General features: G+C 34.8%; 1 protein-coding gene across 1 annotated transcript in view; it reads left to right on the top strand.

Annotated features, from left to right (window-relative positions):
• Positions 1–11,672, top strand: part of DARS1 (aspartyl-tRNA synthetase 1) — a 69,565-nt gene extending 57,893 nt beyond the window's left edge. The window contains exons 11-16 of the mRNA XM_055397491.2: positions 4,900–5,046; positions 6,473–6,515; positions 7,656–7,736; positions 9,428–9,539; positions 9,729–9,800; positions 11,301–11,672. Of these exons, the coding sequence (XP_055253466.1) occupies positions 4,900–5,046; positions 6,473–6,515; positions 7,656–7,736; positions 9,428–9,539; positions 9,729–9,800; positions 11,301–11,392 (547 nt within the window). The 3' untranslated portion in view covers positions 11,393–11,672. The remainder of the gene's footprint in view (positions 1–4,899; positions 5,047–6,472; positions 6,516–7,655; positions 7,737–9,427; positions 9,540–9,728; positions 9,801–11,300) is intronic.
• Positions 11,673–19,660: the final 7,988 nt, after the last annotated feature.

Genomic DNA, 19,660 nt, shown 5'->3' with positions numbered 1-19,660 from the left:
AGACAGTAAAGAATCTGCCCCTAATGCAGGAGACCTGGATTGGGAAGATCCCCTGGAGGAGGGCATGGCAACCCACTCCAGTAATCTTGCCTGGAGAATCCCCATGGACAGGGGAGCCTGGCAGGCTACAGTCCATGGAGTTGCAAAGAGTCAGACATGACTGAGTGACTCAGCAGACACAGTGAACTTGTGGACCTCTTTGGGTTGACGGTATTTGGGACCCTTTGTACTTCCTGGGCCTGGATATCTTTTTCCTTTCCAAGGTTAGGAAAGTTTCTGTTATTGTGTCTTTAAATGCATTCTCTGCCCCTTTCTTTTCCTTCTTGGATTTGTATAATGTGAATGTCAGTGTGCTTGATGTTGTCCCAGAGGTCACTTAAACTGTCCTCATTTTTTTTGTTTCAGTTTTTATTGGAGTATATAGTTGATTTACAATGTTGTGTTAGTTTCTTTTGTACAGTAAGGTGAATCAGCTATATGTATACATATATCCCCTCTTTTTTGGATTACCTTCCCATTTAGGTCACCGTAGAGCACTTAGTAGGGTTCCCTGAGCCTCTACAGTATGTTCTCATTAGTTATCTATTTTATATGTAGGATCAATAGTGTATATATGTCAATCCCTATCTCCCAGTTCCTCTTACAGCCCTACTTCCCCCTTGGTGTCCATGCCTTTGTGCTCAACATCTTTGTCTCCATTTCAGTTGGGCAAAATTAATATCTAAATCATTTTTCTAGATTCTACATATATGCATTAATATACAATATTTGTTTTTCTGACTTCACTTTTTTTTTTAACTTTTTATTTTATATTGGGGTGTAGCCAATTAACAATGTTATGATAGTTTCAGGTGAACAGCGAAAGGACTCAGCCATACATATACAAATATCCATTCTCCTTCAAACTCCCCTCCCATCTAGGCTGCCACATAACATGAAGCAAAGTTGCATGTGCTATACAGTAGGTCCTTATTGGTTATCCATTTTAAATATAGCAGTGTATATATGTCTATCCTGAACTTCCTAATTATCCTTTCCCCCAACCTTCCCTCTGACAACTGTAAGCTCGTCCTCAAAGTCTCTGAGTCTGTTTTTGTTTTATAAACTGTCCTCATTTTTAATTTTTTCTTTTTCTGTGTATTAGGTAGGTTAATTATGTTTCCTGATCTTGGAGAAATGGCCTTATGTAGGAGACATCCTGTAGGGCCCAGTGACACACTCTACTCTGTTCAGCAGAGCACTATGTTCTAGGGATGCCTGCTATACACGAGCTGTGTAGGCCCTCCTGACAGGGCTGACTTCGGTGGGTATGCTGGTGGGCTTGGATGGCCCCCAGCCCAGTTTGTGGCCAAGTGCTGCCTAGTGCTGAGGCTTCTGGTTACTGGTGGACAGGACAGGTCTTCCAGAACTGATGCTGGCCCACCGTTTGGTGGGACCCAACCCTGGGCCCTCTGTTCAGTTCAGTTCAGTCGCTCAGTCATGTCCGACTCTTTGCGACCCCATGAATCACAGCACGCCAGGCCTCCCTGTCCATCACCAACTCCCGGAGTTCACTCAAACTCACGTACATCAAGTCGGTGATGCCATCCAGCCGTCTCATTGTCGTCCCCTTCTCTTCCCGCCCCCAATCCTTCCCAGCATCAGAGTCTTTTCCAATGAGTCATGGACATGGCCAAATCCTGGGGTAGTTGGGGTGTTTTGAGCAGGGGGTCTACGGCTACTACTGGCCTGATGGTGGGTGGCACTGTATCCCCATGTGGCTGACTGCTTGGCCTGGGGCTTCCCAGGACTAGTGCTAACTGGCTGGTAGGCTAGACCTGATACTTGCTCCAGTAGGCTAGAAGGAGAATTCCAAGATAGTGCTTGCCAGCAGCAGTGTCTTCATGATAGAATGAGCTCCCCAAAATGGATGCTGCTAATGTCTTTCCCCAGGGGTAAATCTCAGTTGCCTCCTGCCTCTTTAGGAGGCTCTGCGAGATCGACAAGTGAATCTGACCCAAACTCCTTTCAAATTACTGCTTCTTTTCTAGGTCTCGAGATTTTCCATTTCCCTTTAAGTAGATTCACCGTTTCCTACAGGCCTTCAATTCTCCCAAGTGCCTGCCCCTCTGGCCTTCAGAGTCAGACCTTCTAGAGGGTGCTTGTCTTCCTGGTGCAGGATCTCTAGCCTAGGGAGCCCAATATGAGACTCGACCTCTCCTTCCTTGCAGGGAATTTCTGCAGTTGTGATTATCCTCTCCTTTGTGGGTTGCCTGCCTGGGGTTGTGAATACTGACTTTGCCACATCTCTGCTGCTCCTACCTGTCTTGTTGTGGTTACTTCTTTATATATCTTTGGTTGTAGAATATATTTTATGCTTGCCTTCAGGTCATCCTCATCGATAGTTGCTCTGTAAATAGTTGTAATTTTGGTGTGCCCATCAGTTCAGTTCAGTTCAGTCACTCAGTTGTGTCTGACTCTTTGCAACCTCATGAATCACAGCACGCCAGGCCTCCCTGTCCATCACCAGCTCCTGGAGTTCACTCAAACTCATGTTCATCGAGTTGGTGATGCCATCCAGCCATCTCATTCTCTGTCGTCCCCATCTCCTCCTGCCCCCAATCCCTCCCAGCATCAGACTCTTTTCCAGTGAGTCAACTCGTCGCATGAGGTGGCCAAAGTATTGGAGTTTCAGCTTTAGCATCAGTCTTTCCAATGAACACCCAGGACTGATCTCCTTTAGAATGGACTGGTTGGATCTCCTTGCAGTCCCATGGGAGGAGGTAAATTCAAGGTCTTCCTATTCTATGATCTTGGCCACTCCTCCCAACTTTTTTTTTTTTTTACCCTTTTTTCTCTGAAACATTTCTATACAGTTTATTTTAAGCAACTTCCATTCAGATAGTCTATAGAACAACTAACTCCCTGTTAAAATATCTTTTGAAACTACAGTTAAGGAATAGAGCTTTTCTTATTATTTACTATATATTTTAAATTTTTATTTATTTGGCTGTACCAGGTCTTAGTTGTGGCACATGAGATCTTACTTTTGGCATGTGAGATCTTTAGTTGTGGTGTTAGGGGGATCTAGTTCCCTGACCAGGGTTTGAACTGGGGCCCCCTGCATTGGAAGCCCATGGTCTTAAGCCACTGGACCACCAAGGAATTCCCTCATTTTTTTTACATTTTTATTTCATTTACATTTGTAATTGAAGAAAGTTTATGAAACTCATTTATTTTAGGTATTGATATGTTCTCTACTTAATATTGGAAGTGGAATTTCCACTTTGGTTTTTGTAACAGAGCAAGCATGATTTGAGCACTTGGGATTAATCAAATCTCTGCTTACAAATTAGAGATTCAGATACCATTATCACTGGGCTTAATGGGTAAGCTTAAGATGGCAACTTGGAAATAAAAACCTTCTTCCTGTCTTCTATACATCATTTAGGAATTTTAAGTTTCTGTGTCAGTTGTAAATTGGGTTATTTGGTGGTTGTCTTATCCTCTGGTGTTTATCATTAGTACTTATCTCTAACAGAAGAATAAACAAATGTATTTTAAAATATTGATATTCATATTTTTATTACCATTGATTAACATGAATGGGGGTTAATGTTCAAAGCGAAGCACTTTAAAAATTAATTCTTGGGGTCATTTTAACCCACCATATGTCAAGATTTGAATAAATCAATGATTTCTTCTGTTTTCATAGAATATAAACATACTTTTTTCAATTCTGTTGATTATGAAAAAATTTAAATATCATACAAAAAAAAAGGTAGACTAGCCTAATGAACCCCCATATACTTATCATCCAATTTCAACCATTGTCAATCCATGGTCAGTTCTGTTTTACGCATTTCCCTCCATGCTCTGTTATTCTGAAGCAAATCTCAGCTACCATTTTATCCATAAATACTTTAGTAAAACTACATTTTTAATCTTGCCATCCTCTACAGCAGCAGTTTAGTGCAATGAACATTTGTTATATTTAGAAGGTAGACAATGAACATACTATAGGGATTATTAAAATGGGAAAGAACTCTCCTAAACAAACTTACGGTATAATAGGAATGGGGGAAGACAAGACAATATTCATTAATTTGGTCTTCCTCAATGATGACAAATGTTGTTAAAGTATTAAAAATCAGATTTTTTTAGTGCCTCATAAAATGAGTATTTTATGTTTCTAACAGTGCTAGTTGATATGAATTATAAAGGAAGTTTTTCATCCTGTAATGCCACCATGGTGACAAATAATACACGATTGAGAAATGATGTTAAATATTTTTTTAAGTATTCACATTTAATTATTTAACTTAATTTCTTGGTAACAGTTTTTTTCTGATGCATACACTAATTCAAAGAATGATTTTATGTGACATAAACAGGGACTCAATACCTACTAGATATTTTTTTCTTAGCTGCTGTTTCTACTACTAATGAGCTTGAAAGTCCCCAAGGCAATTTCTACACTAAGGCTGAACTTACAGGAAAGAGCTTTGCTCTAAAAGCATTTCCTTTTGTTATCTCTGAATTCAAAATAGTTACCAGAGGAAACATGGAAGAGTAGTACAGTAGTCTCCTGGGTCCATGTCAACTGGCCTCTTGAGTACAGGCTCCCTCAACCTCCCTAGGAGGTCAGGCGATGAGTGGGGTGAGCAGGAAAAGGCATGTTTCCACCCTGGAACCTGCTCAGGTTGCCCTTTTCTCATCACTGCACATGTAGTAATTCCTCTAAAATGTTAAAAATGTTTCTTTTTTTTTTTTTAATGTGTATCAAGTATATGGAAGAGAAAAGCTATATGTTCCTTACTTCAACAGTATTGGTTAAAATTTTTTCTTTATGTATTGCCACAGTGACCTCTTGTGTTAAAAACATTTATTTCACATTTTTATTAACTCTTGTACAAATAGGTTTCAAACTGAAATTCAGACGGTGAATAAACAGTTCCCATGTGAGCCATTCAAATTTTTGGAGCCAACTTTAAGACTAGAATATTGTGAAGCATTGGCTATGCTTAGGGAAGCTGGAATTGAAATGGGAGATGAAGAAGATCTGAGGTGTGTTTGCATTTGTGATTTTTAAAACTTTAGTAATTAGGTTTAAGATATGAAAGAATGAATATATTGATGAATGTTTTTCACCTACTTGGTAAACTTAAGTTTTATTAACTTTAGTTATAGTATGATGCTATTTTGTTCAGTGTGTGATCTGAAATAAACTGTTATGTTTAAAGTGGTTTGCCTAAGCGTTAGTATTTTTGTATGTTAAGGTGTGAAATCTCTAAAAGTTATGCAAGTCTCTGTTCTCTATTTGATATACTATATTTTATTATCTAAATTCAGATCAAATAATTTTGAAATGATAGTTTAATAAAGATTGGAGATTTCTGTCTACTTATATTTTATTCAGGGATTCTCAAGTTAAAATACTTTAAGCCAACACAATGATTCATAGTTGATATCGGAAGGAAGAGAGGACTATTACTAATTTTTTAGGGTTTTTTTTTTTTAACATATTTCACTCAAAACCCTCATTTACTTTTATTTGTTTAACGAATATATGTATGTGCATATATTTATATATATATGCATATATATTGTTTTAAACATCCTCTACATTGCTAGATGACAATTTAAGGAAAACCATAAATTCTATAATTTGGATGATATTTTTGTATGTATTTTGGAAATTTTTCTTAAATAGGATAGAACTTAAATTGGTTTATATATATACTGTTAAATTTTACTTTGAAATACTGATTTTTCTTTTATAAACCTTTAATAAAGAGGGAGGCCTGGCGTGCTGTGATTCATGGGGTCACGGAGAGTCGGACACGACTGAGCGACTGAACTGAACTGAATTAAAAAGAGAAACCATTTTGCCATAGAACCATTTTAATGGCAAGAGTAGTCTATGTACTCTTGCCTGGAAAATCCCATGGGCGAAGGTGCCTCGTAGGCTGCAGTCCATGAGGTCGAGAAGAGTCAGACACGACTGAGCGACTTTATTTTCGCTTTTTACTTTCATGCATTGGAGAAGGAAATGGCAACCCACTCCAGTGTTCTTATGTGGAGAATCCCAGGGACGGGGGAGCCTGGTGGGCTGCCGTCTATGGGGTCGCACAGAGTCGGACACGACTGAAGCGACTTAGCAGCAGTCTGTGCTGGTGTAGTAGACTTTCATTATATGTAATTGTAGGAAACTACTTCATCCATGTTATTTCTGAATCAGTGAATTGCTAAATTCTATTTATACTTTTATTTAAATATTATTGAGTAGCACCAACTAACTGTCCCAAGTATACCCATGAATGGTTTCCAGTAGTAGTTACCTTTTTTAAAAGGAGCAGAATAGACAGCTGTGTATTTTGGCTAAATTTTTTATCCTCTGAGAAATTCAAATAGAAGAGGTTTCTTGTAAACTTAAAACTCTTTTAAGTTGCTGTTTGATCTTCAGACACCTGATTTCATGTTTCTTTTGCAGTACACCAAATGAAAAACTGTTGGGTCGTTTGGTAAAGGAAAAGGTAAGACTCTTATGCATGCTGGATTTCTTTTTCTAAATCTGCAACATATCCAAATTGTCAAATTAGTTAGAGAGGACCTCAAGGTGATTGAAATTATTTAGAAATGGTCTTCCCTGACTACCCTTGCTGACCTGTGGGACTAGAGGGTGAATAAATTTTTTTTTCTGCCTTTTACATGAAGGCTACTTTCCTATCTTATTTTTCTATAAAACTCCAAAGAAGAGAAAAGCTAAGCTTAGTGCAATCTTTAAAGAAATTAAGAGAATTGTGTAATTGAATAAAAACAGTCCTTGAGCTCCTCCTGCTGGTTGCACTCAAAATGGTTCAACTGACGGGAACAAGTCTGTGAAACTGCACAGTACTGAGTTATACCTTTAAAACACTATTTCAGTGGAGCCAGTTTCAGCACTGTTGACATTCCCTCTACACACCAATTTTAGGAAAAATGTTTAACATCAAAACAGTTAAAACATGACTGTTTCTTTTTAATTAAATGTAGGTCACATAGTAAATATCCTTTTAACAAAGATATCATAATTTCATGTTAATGTTATTCATTTCAATCGTTTTCATTTGAGAAAAACTACTGAATTTATTTTATACATCTTAGTGAAAATGTAAATCATTAGGGAAATAATCAAGGTTTTTTAAAGATAAAAAGATGTCAGTTTTTCCCAAAATAATTTATAGATTTAATGTAGTTTTTGTAAAACCCAATGAGATTTAGGATAATTTAACAAAAACAGTTTTAAAATACATCTAGAAAATTAAATGAGCTAGAATTGCAATGGAAGAAGGTGAAGATAAGTTTATCACAGCATAGTTTTCAGTGGAGGAGAAATTGAGAAGAGAGTACATGTCCAAAAAAAGAAAAAGAAAAATGCATATGTGAACTATGATTGAATAGTCCACAGCTCCTAAAAACTAAGTATATTGGAAGAATTTATAGCATCATGACAAAATACTGTAGGATACAGCTGTAAGAAGCAGAACAGTTATTGTATATAGAGTGTAATTACAGTAATTTTGAAGAACAAAACTTATATATAGAAAAAAGACAATTACCAAAATGGTAGCATTCTTTTTACTTTCATTAAATGTCTTAAAAATCTGTTTTAATCATATTTATTCTTTTTATAGTATGATACTGATTTTTATATTCTTGATAAATATCCATTGGCTGTAAGACCTTTCTATACCATGCCTGACCCACGCAATCCTGTAAGTAATTTGATTTTAAATAACCTGTTTGGGGGAAGAGGGAAAACTTTATTGTCACTGTGTCACATTATACAGTGGAAATAATGGTTTTCATTAATAACTTGCAGTTTTAAAAGACATTTTTATTTGTATTACTACTAGTTTCTGTCAATTCAGGTCAAAGTGATATTGTAAAATTTGAATATTCTAGCAAATTAGTCCCCAAAACCTGTATTAAAAATAATTTTCATGTATCATTTTTAAAGATATATGAATAAGAAACACTGTATAAATAACAAATAGTATTAATAGACTTGAAGACTTTATCAAATCATTTTATCATTGACCTTGAACTAAGAACTCACATTCTGTCCTGGTGAAAGTGAAGTAGTTCAGTCATGTCCGACTCTTTGCAACCCCATGGATTATAGCCTACCGGGCTCCTCCCTCCATGGGATTCTCCAGGCAAGAATACTGGAGTGGGGTGCTATTTCCTTCTCCAGGGGATCTTCCTAACCCAATGATCGAACCTGGGTCTCCCGCATTGCAGGCAAACACTATCCTGGTAGTTAATCTAAATAATGTTTTGTGGCCTTTCACTGGTTTTCCTTTGCATTGGTTCCCCAACTTTAGTGAGTATCAGAATCACTAGGAGGGCCTTTAAAACACAGATTGGGGCTTCCCTGGTGGCTCAGTGGTAAAGAATCCACCTGCCAATGCAGGAGACACAGGTTCAATTCCTGATCTGGGAATGTCCCATGTGCACAAGCCTGTGCACCAGAACTATTGAACCTGTGCTCTAGAGCCTGGGAGCCACAATTATTGAGCCCATGTGCAACAACTTGTGAAGCCCGTGTTTTCACAACAAGAAAAGCCATTTCAATGAAAAGCCCACACACCACGACTCAAGAGTAGCCCCTGCTCACCACAACTAGAGAAAAGCCCTTGTAGCAACGAAAACCCAGCACAGCCAAAAATAAATAAATAAATGATTTTTTTTAACTTTTTTTTTAGGTGGGGCTTGATAATTTATATTTCTCATAAGGTAATAGTGAAACTATTAGTCCAGGAATCACACTTTGAGAACCATTGAATTACTGATAAAGAATGAATTGAGCTATGGTAAATTTGATGTTCAGTTCACTTTCCTTAAAATAATAACTTTTAAAAATTAAGAAGACTAACACCTGTTGATAATTAGAAGTTCCAGAAGTGATCCCAAAATCATATCACACTTAAAAACATTTCAGATGATAAAGTGAAATAAAAATCAGCACTACGGGGACTTCCCTGGCAGTGTAGTAGCCAAGACTCTGCTCCCAATGCAGGGGTCTTGGGTTCAATCCCTGGTCAGGGAACAAGATCCCACATGCTGCAACTGAGACCTGGCACAGCCAGATAATTTTTTTAAAAAAAGAATCAACACTATGCTACTGCTTAAAAGAAGATGTATTATTCTGATTTGTTATTGGAAGGTGTGGGAGAAGGGGAGCATAAAATCTGAGAGATGTAAAGAAGAAGTTATCATTCAACCCTCACCAGTTTAACCCCATTTTAGAAAAGCAAATCAAGTTTATTGGAGCAGGTTGTATAATTAATTGTAGGAAAAAAATGATATGTTCTTCATGCAACAGAGAGTGTTTTTCCACATATGTGTGATAGAAATAGGATTATAGCCTGTTGAGTGGTATTTTTGTTTGTTTTTCCTACAGAAACAATCCAACTCTTATGATATGTTCATGAGAGGAGAAGAAATACTGTCAGGAGCTCAAAGAATACATGACCCTCAGCTGCTAACAGAGAGAGCCCTACATCATGGAATTGGTAAACAACTTCAGTATATTGAGGAGAGTCATGTATATTCTGAAAGCAATACATTTTAAAACCCTTTGAAGACTTTTCAGAAACACAGTCATTTGTTTTAATTTTCATTGCACGGTAACTGCTTTTGCAATTTTTTTAAGCTAAATAAGATGATAAATTACATTTTTTTGTTTTATGTTTGTTTTGTAGATTTGGAGAAAATTAAGGCATACATTGATTCCTTCCGCTTTGGAGCCCCTCCTCATGCTGGTGGAGGCATTGGTAATATTCCTTTATATGATGACAATATTTCTAACCCAAATTTCATTTGGCAGAGTGTTTCTTCAGTTCTAAACGTCCTCAGTATTAGACTCCCAAAAGTAAATTTTGTATTTTGTTATTACTTACAAATAAGTTTATAAGTGCTAAATGTAATACAAATTTGAATTAAAAGAATTTTTAAGTGAGCTATGACTAAATGAAATTTTTGAATATCCTGTTTTCTCTCTGTATTCATGAATTCATTCTGATTAGTCCAAATTAAAGCTGTCCCTCAAGTCAGTTCAGATGGCTGCTAAATGTTTTTGTTGAAAACATTTCATTGGCTTTTAGAACCATTTCTAGAGTATGTGTAAGATACTGCTCTGTGATTTAAATATTTAACTCAACTTTGGGATGTTTGTATCAAAAGTTCTTAAAAAGAATTCTGGGGCCTCTCTTGTGTCTCAGCGGTAAAGAATCCACCTGCCAAGGCAGGAGATGCAGGTTCGATCCCTGGTCCAGGAGGATCCCACATGCCCTGGAGCAACTAAGCTCTTGCGCCACAACTATTGAGCCTGTGCTCTAGAGGTCTGAGAGCTGCAATTACTGAGCTCATGTGCCGCAGCTACTGAAGCCTGTGCACCCTAGAGCCTGTGTTCAGCAACAAGAGAAGCCACCTAATGAGAAGCCCATGCACTGCAATAAAAATAGCCTCCACTCACCACAACTAGAGAAAAGCCCGTGCAGCAACAAAGACCTTGCACAGCCAAATTTAATTAATTAGAATTTTTTTTTTTTTTTTAAGAATTCTGAATTTACAGTTTTGTTGAAGGTTTGGTTGTTTGTTTCGGGTTTTATGGTAAACAGGTAATGTACAAATTTCAAATTCAAAGCAAATAGAATAGTGTACATTCACCTCCCTACAGAAAATTATTGTTTCTAGTTTTCTCTTTACCTCTGCAAAGATAATCTTTGCATATGCAAAAGTATATAAAATATATTTTTTACACAAATTGTAGTGTGCTGTATAAACCATTCAGTGCCTTGCATTTTCGCTTAGTGTATTTTGTAAGTTGTTCCTTACCAACACTTAAAGAACTTTTTAATTCTTTTTTTTTTTTTAGTCACTACATAGAATCCATTGAAAGAATTCATAGTAATCTTGGTAGCCAGGTTCCTATTGATAGAACCTGGTATCATTTGAAAATATAATAGTAGACTTATATTCTTGTTTGCTTAAATCACAAGGTTTGGATATTTACATAGATTTGTGGTTCACATTTCACAGAATCATACAGCTTAAGGATATCTCATTTATCCTTCCCACATACAGTATCACCTGTTTCTGAATCAGACCCAGAATATTCCATTTTAAATTCATTTAAAATAATAGAAGTCATTTCCTTTCTAACAAAGAAAAGCATTTTGTTGATCAGTGATGTTATTTTGGTAGTTTTCAATAAGTATGATCCGGAATGATTAATTCTGAAAATGAATTAATTATTATTTTGTTTTCTCCAGGGTTGGAACGAGTGACTATGCTGTTTTTGGGCTTGCACAATGTTCGTCAAACCTCAATGTTTCCCCGTGATCCCAAAAGACTTACTCCTTAAAGAAAATGTTTTTTTTATTCTTTCCAGTAACCTGCTATTAATCAGGCTGTACCTTAGGTACTTAAAATATGCAATAAAATAAATATCTTATCCAAAGTGCCACAATTACTTTTGGACTAATTCAGTGTACGTTACTTTAAAAGAGAAGATTTTTATAACTTTGGACATGCTTCAGTAGGAAATGGTTAAACATTTTAATGAAAAATTCATATTATTATGTTAAAAGTTCATTTTGCATCACTACAATAAATGTTAAACAACAATTTTAAACAGTTAATAATGTGTAATTTTTTTTTCTGTATTACAGTGGCTATAATATTAATGTCTTAAATTTTCAATATTTGGTCTTATTTTTTTTAAATCTGACATTGAGGTAAGAACAATTTTAGGAAAGTATCAAGGTTTTAATGAATGTATAATTGGCATATCATGGAAAATTAGGCAGAAAATATCAATCCTTAATAATTGTGCCCGGAAATCATGTAAAGCAGGTGAGAATACTGGTTAGAAATTATACAACATAACATAATATTATATTAAATTGTTAACTAATTAAACTTGAATTTCAATAAAATTTTAAAGCTAATTATGGATGTTTATGTGTAACTTCATGGCAGTATGATTTTATAGCTGATTCTTGGCATTTATAATTTGGGGGGGGAAGTAACCAACCAGTTTATCTAAATGCCTAAAAGCAAATGAAGACTGATATATTCATAATGTGTATTAATCAAGAGATAAATTCAGATGAGTATAAGGATACAGTTCTTAAAGCTGAAGGCTTAGGTTGCTTAATAGTTTATTTCATATAGATTAAAAAATATTGAAGAATTTTCTGTTTTTATTTTTAACTGGTAGGCATTTAGTGAATGTCACTGAAATGCACTCCCACTCCCTACCAAAAAGAATTACAGTTAAATACACTTTTCCTCTAGATTATTAAATATATCCATGCTAATGTTAGTTTTATGGTGAACCACACATAATACTTATGAACAAAACAATTTCATGCAGTTACTTTCCTACAGGAAAAGGAAAAATAATACAGAAAAGTAAGAAGGTCAGAAAGGTAGGATATTACCCGTAGTTCATAACCCATTATTTTTTTAAGTTAATTTATTTCACCATCCTAGATTATGAGTTCTTTGAGAGTAGAGATTCAATTTTAAATCTTTTATAACCACCAAAGTATCTCAATATAACTTTTGTTAGACACCCCAGAAGTGTTAAATACATTTAAGCCACACCAAGACCTATTTTTTTTCTGTACTGTATAATCCCCAAACCCAAAAATAGTATAATAATAGCCTTAGAACTATTTTCTCAAGTTCATAGAATTACAGCTCTTTAAAATAAATCGTTTATAAAGTCTAAGAATGATGTAATTTTTTGTTTGTTTTTTTATGAAGTATTTCAAACACGTCAACCAGATTAGAGCATAATAAAAAAAGGACACCCCTGCACTTGCCACCAAGCTTTAGCAAATCTTAACACTGTCATATTTGCTTCAGATGTTTATTTTCTTTTTTTAGGGAAAAAGTAGTGGATACAATTAAGACTTCCCATTTAACCACCCTGATCCTATTCCTTCCTATCCTAGTGGTAGCTAGTATATAAATTCCGTGTTTTTTTAATTCCCTTCCATGCTTTTATATTTTACCTAAATATTTGTTTCTAGGAACATTGTCTAGTATTATTCTGCAGATTTATTTGATATGTATATTCTGGGATTTTGATGGAATTACCTTGAATTTATGAAACAATTTGAAAAGACTTGAAATTTTCGATCTCTTCAGTCTACTAGTTAGTAAACATGGTATATCCCTTCCTTTTTTGGTATTTTTTCCTTAAGTGTGATAAAATATATTGGTGTTCTTTAATATCTTTCAAAATTACTTTTTAAGGAATTCCCTGGCAGTTCAATAGTTAGGACTCCATGCTCTCACTGCCAATGGCCTGGGTTTGATCCCTGGTTAGGAACTAAAATAATACAGTTGCACAGTGCAACCAAAAATAAATTAATTAAATAAAGTAAATAAAATTTATTTTTCATTTATGCTAAAAAACCTTACCATTTTTTTTCTACTGGAAACCAGACTTTTAAGTATGGATTCTGTGGCTCTTCCACCTGGATTAGAATTCTCATGTTGCTGTTTATCAGCTATGTAACCTTGGGTAACTTGCTTCAACTTTGCTCATTTTCATAATCCTGTTTCATGGGACTGTTGTGGGGATTAAAAAGCATGAACCCCTAAGAACAACACAGAGAATAGTGTCAGCAAATAAAAAGAATTTGATCTCTTTTGTCTAATTTTCATGTCATATTTACTTATTAGTCAAGCTCTTCAGTGGAATGTTGAATTAAAGCAGTAATGGGAGCATGCTTTTGTTTCGGAATTAATTTTAAACACTCCTAAAAGCTCAAGATTAAGTGATATTTTCTGTAGGTTTTTGATAGTTGCCCTTTAACAGGTTAATGAGGAGTCCATTTGTTAAGAGTTCCTGTTAAGAATGACTGTTGAATATGTCAAGTACTTTTTCTGTATTTGCTGCAATTTTTTTTCCTTTAGTTTTGAATATGACAGATGATAGTAACAGAAATTCCTGATATTTTTCTGGAATAAATACTGCTTAAATATGATGTATTATTAATATTTTATGTATGCACTACTGAATTCAACTTGCTAATATATACAACAAAATTTGTTCATCTTAAGTGTGTACTTTGATGTATTTTGGTTATTTTATATGGTTAGGTAATCTCTGCCTTAACTACAGAACATTTCCATTGCCCTAGAAAGCTCCACAGTGCATTAATAGTTGCCATCTCCGGCAACAAAGATCTTTTCTAGAGTTTCATGTAAATGGAACCATATATAGTCTTTTGTGTTTGACTTCTTTCTTTAAGCATGATGTTTTGAGATTCATCATGGTGTTGCCTATATTAATAGCATATTTATTAGTATTGATCAGTAGTATTCCACAGAATGGATATACAATAATTTGCTTATCTCTTCACCAGTTGCTGTACATGTAAGTAGCATTCAGTTTTTAATCTGTAGTGAATAATGGTGCTAGGAACTTTTGCTTGCAAGTCTCTGCAGGCATGTTTTCATTTCTTTTAGGTAGATAGCTAGTAGTGAAATGTCTGGGAACTATGAGAAGTGTATATTTAACTTTAGGAGATACTGCCATTTGTTTTTTCCAGAGTAATTATTATCACCTTGCATTTCTACTAACAATTAGTGAGAGTTTAAGCTGCTCCATATCATCACCAATACTTAGAAATGTCAGCCTTTTTAATTTAAGCTATTCTTATGGTTGTGACTTTAATTTGTATTTCCCTAGTGACTAATATTAATGATGCTCAGCATCTTTCCATGTGCTTATTGGCCATTTGTATTAATATATCTTCTTTGGTGAAGTGCCTTCATATCTCTTGCTCATTTTTTTTAATTGGTTGATTGTCTTCTACTTGATAGGGCTTTTTATGTATTCTGAATATGAACGTATGTCAGATACGTTTGGCAACTAGCTTCTCTCAGTCTGTGGCTTGCCTTTTCTTTTGTTTTCCTTAGTTGCCTTTCAAAGAGCAGAAGTTTTTTTATTTTATGGTTGTGCTTCTGTGATCTGTTTTAAGAAATCGCTGCTTAATCCAGTGTCCCAAGTATTTTTTGTTCTCTTTTACAGTTTTAGTAATTTGATCTCTTACATTTAGATCCATGATCCATTTCAAGTTAATTTTTGTCTATGGTATTTATGGTATTTGTAATGGTCAAGGTTTACACACACATACACACACCCATGTAGTTGATCCAGACCATTTGTTGAAAATACTTTACTTTCCCTGTTGAATTAACGTGGCACCTTTGTGGAAAAGAGTTAAGCATATAAATATGGGTCTGTTTCTAAACTCTGTTCTTTTCCATTGATCTATATATCTGTTCTTTCATCAATACCACAGTGTCTTGATTTTCACAGTTTTAAGTAAATCTTGAAATCAGAAAGTTTAAGTCCCCCAGTCTTGTTCCTCTTTTCGGATTATTTTAACTATTCTAAATCCTATGCTTTTCCATTTAAATTTTTATATCATCTTTCTTTTTTTTTAAGGTTTCAGTGTGCTAATTCATCATCTTTCTGTAAATCTAACCATGTCCTTTTGGAAAGAATGTGTTAGGTATCTACACTTTTAAAATTGTTATGTCTTCCTGGTTAATTGACTATTTTATAAAATGCCACTTTATAACTCCAGTAATACTCTCTTTTGAAATCGGTGTTATCTGATATTAATATAGCCATTCCCATCTTCCTGTGGTTATCGTTTGCATCTATTTCTCCATAATTTACCTTCAGCCCATCTTTGTCTTTATATTTAATGAGTTTCTTATAGATAACATATAGTTGGATCTTGTTTATCCATTCTTAATCTCTACATTTTAGTTGGAGAATTTGTCCCAAAAGATTTAATGTCGTTAATTATATGGTAAGATTTGTGTCTTCCGTTTTTTTTGTTTCCTCTTTGCCTCTTCTGTCGTTTTTTAATCTGTTCTTTCTTTCCTGTCTTTTTAATGACTATTTCAATAGTTTTTAGAATTTCATTTTCGTTTTCCTGTTGGCATTTTAAGTAAACTATTGTTTTTTAGTGATTGCTGTAATGATTGTAATACGCATTCTTAACATTTACACTCATAGTTGCTAACTTTATATAAAGATTTTGTATCTGTGTTTATAGCCACTATTTTCTTTTCATGTTCTCTTTCAGTTTAGATATCTGTGGCATATCAGTTTCTGTTTTTTGAAACAGTTTAAGAGTGAGTTGTTTTTCTTTTGTATTTTGGCCATGTGGCTTGTGGGATCTTAGTTCCCCCACTGGGAATCAAACCCTGACCCCCTATACCGGAAATGCAGAGTCCTAACCAGTGGACTGCCAGGGAATTCCCGAGAGTTTTCTATTTAATGGGATAATGTTCCCAGTATTCTCATGTTTTTTTAAAAAATTAGTCTCATCTTTGTGTGCATTTTCTAACTTTTTAAAACTTCTTTTACTAGACAGTTATCTTTTAAATCTCTTAGCTAATATTTTTTAGCATTTGATTATATTAATCCTCTATGTTTTGTTTTTAGTTCATTAATTTCTGCTCTTGCATCATTTTCTTCCTTTAGCTTTCTTTCAGTTTTGGTGTGTTTTTTTCCCATACTATTAAATTCTCTTGTTGCCTATGAGCAGTTTGCTGTTAGTACTGTATAATTATTTTTCCTTTGTAGATAATCTGCCCTCTTTCCTTGGTAGGTCAAGTTTCTTCTTTCTCTTTGACATACTACTAATTCCTTATGGTGTTTGTTATTCATCTTGGTCATTAGGCAGTTTGCCTATCTTTTCAATTATGGAAAATTCTTAGCAAGTCCCTCTTCAAATATTGCTTCTTTACTATTTTCTCCACTTTTTGCTATTTTTTTGAAACTCTTAATAGCTAAATCTGGGCCTGCTAACCATTCTGTTATGTGTCATATTTTTCAGCTTTGTCTCTGTTCTGTGTATGGATGAATTCCTTAGTCCTGTCTTCTAATGTATTTAATTATTCTTCAAATATGCCCTAGTCTAAAATTAACCTGATTTGTTGCATTTTTTATTTTGATGACTATTTTTTTCACATCTAAAGTTTCTAATTAGCTTTTATCTCATTTGTGTCTATTTTGTTCATACATTTTTTCGTGATTTTGTGACAATTATGCCAATGACATGACAGTTATCATTTATGTCTTTCAATAAGTTTTTTATTACCCTGTCCAACAAAATATTTTTGTCTATGTCTTATTTTGTTTTTGTCTATTCTTGACGTGTTCACATAGAAGGGGTTGTCACATGTAAATTCATTGGACCATCTTGACAAGATGACTATAATATGAAAGAAGAAAATAATGCTTAAACAATGAGTAGATGCTATCTAAAACTACTGTGCTAGTTTTGTGCTAAGCTGTTACCAGTTGACATTTGCAGAGACTTAAGTGTAGCAGGCTCCACAGGAAGTTCTGTCTAGCTATTGCATGGAGCACAAAGGGTTCTGCTAGAGTCAAATTTGTATTGAGGCTTTTGTCATAGACCATCTCTTGTATTGCATAACTTCCTGCCTTTCAGATTTGTTTCCTTTTTAACTTATATATAGTAACAGTACTTTCTGAAGTATAACTTTGTTAACTCAAGCTGAAGCATGTTTAAGGCTTAAAAAATATTTTTCCTTTAAGTTACTGTTATATACCATACGTTACTGTATAGATGGATCAGATAGGAATATATTTTTCAACATAGAAGCTGCAGCATACTCTGGAAGGTTTAGGATTTTTTGTTTGTACTGAACTGAACTGAACTTCATTTTTTACCAGCTTTATTGGGATATAATTGACATATCTGGAAGTTTTTAGACCATTAAAATAGTCTTTTTTAAGAAAAAAAAGCCAGCCTTTTTATGAAAAAATTAGGTTTTTAATGTTAATAATAATGACTTACAATGCTAGTTTCAGATGTACAACATACTGATTTGATATTTTTATATTTCACAAAATGATCACCAAGATCAGTCTAGTTACCATTTCCACCATAAAAAGTTATTACAACATTATTGACTATATTACTCATGCTGTACATTTTATCCCCATGACTTACTCAGTTTATAGCTGAAAGTTTATACCTCTTAGTCTCCTTCACCTACCTATTTCACTCATCTCCACTTTGGCAACCCCCAGTTTTTTCTGTGTATCTATGAGTCTGTTTCTGTTTTATTGTTTGTTCATCTGCTTTTTATAAGTTTTGCTTTTTATTTCCACATATAAGTGAAATTATATGGCATTTATCTTTCTCTGCTTCACCTAGCATAATATCTTCTAGGTATTCATGTTTTCACAAAGGGCAAAATTTCATTCCTTTTTTGGCTGATTAATATTCCATTATTATATATACCAAATCTTCATTCATGTATGATGGACACTTAAGTTGCTTCCATATCTTCCTTTTTATAAACAATGCTACAGTGGACATATAGGTGCATATATCTCTTTAAATTGGTGTTTTTGTTTTCTTTGAAAACTACTCAGGAGTAGAATTGCTGGATCATGTAGTGCATGCTAAGTAGCTTTAGTTGTGTCTGATTCTTTGTGACGCCATGGACTGTAGACCACCAGGCTCCTCTATCCACTAAATTCTCCAGGCAAGAATACTGGAGTGGGTTGCCATGCCCTCCTCCAGGGGATCTCCCCGACCCAGGGATCGAACTCGTGTGTCTTAAGTCTCCTGCACTGGCAGGCAGGTTCTTTACCACTAGCACCACCTAGGAAACCCTATGGTAGTTCCGTTTTTAATTTTTTGAAGAACCTCCATACTTTCCATAGTGACTTGATTAGTTTCTATTCCTACCAATGGTACGCAAGGTTTCCATGTCCTCCACATCTTCACCAACAGTTGTTATTTATTACCTTTTTGATAATAGCTATCTGATAGATATGAGATGTTATCTCGTGATTTTGATTTGTATTTCCTTTATGATTAGCAGTGTTGAGCATCTTTCCGTGTGTGGTGACCATCTGTATGTCTTTCTTAGAAAAATGTCTAGTCAGATCCTCTGCCAATTTTTTAATTGGGTTGGGTTTTTGTGGGGGTTGTTTTGTTTGTTTGGTGTTGAGTAGTATGAGTTCTTTTTATATTTTGGATGTTAACCCCTTATCAGATGTCTTCTCCCATTCAGTAGGCAGCATTTCCATTTTGCTGATAGTTCCCTTTGCTGTAAAAGAGCTTTTTTGTTTGATATAATCCCATTTGTTTATTTTCATTTCCCTTGCCTGAGGAGACAGATCCAAATATATATATATATATATATAGCTAAGGTCAGCATCATTGAACTAAGTTTTTAACCCAGGTTGTTTTTATTTTTGTACATGGTGTAAGAAAGTTCAGTTTGATTATTTTGGATGTAGCTGTCTAGTTTTTCCACCACCATTTATTGAAGTGGTTGTCTATCCCCATTGTATGTTCATGGCTCCTTTGTTGTAAATTAATTGACCATGAAAGTGTAGGTTTATTTCTGGGCTTTCTGTTCTGTTGCATGGATCTTTGTGTCTGTTTCTATGCCAGACCATACTATTCTGATAATAGTAGCTTTTTAGTATAGTTTGAAGTCCAGAAGCATGATATCTCCACCTCTTAAGATTGTTTTGGTGACTCCCCTGGCAGTCCTGGTGGTCCGGTGGTTAAGACTCTATGCTTCCAATGCAAGGGGC

The sequence above is a fragment of the Moschus berezovskii genome, chromosome 2 (genome assembly GCF_049115385.1).
Source record: "Moschus berezovskii isolate FMDL1 chromosome 2, NW_MosBer_1.0, whole genome shotgun sequence".
Classification (NCBI taxonomy): Eukaryota; Metazoa; Chordata; class Mammalia; order Artiodactyla; family Moschidae; genus Moschus; species Moschus berezovskii.
Note: the sequence above shows the minus strand (reverse complement) of the source record. Positions and strands in the feature narration are given on the sequence as shown.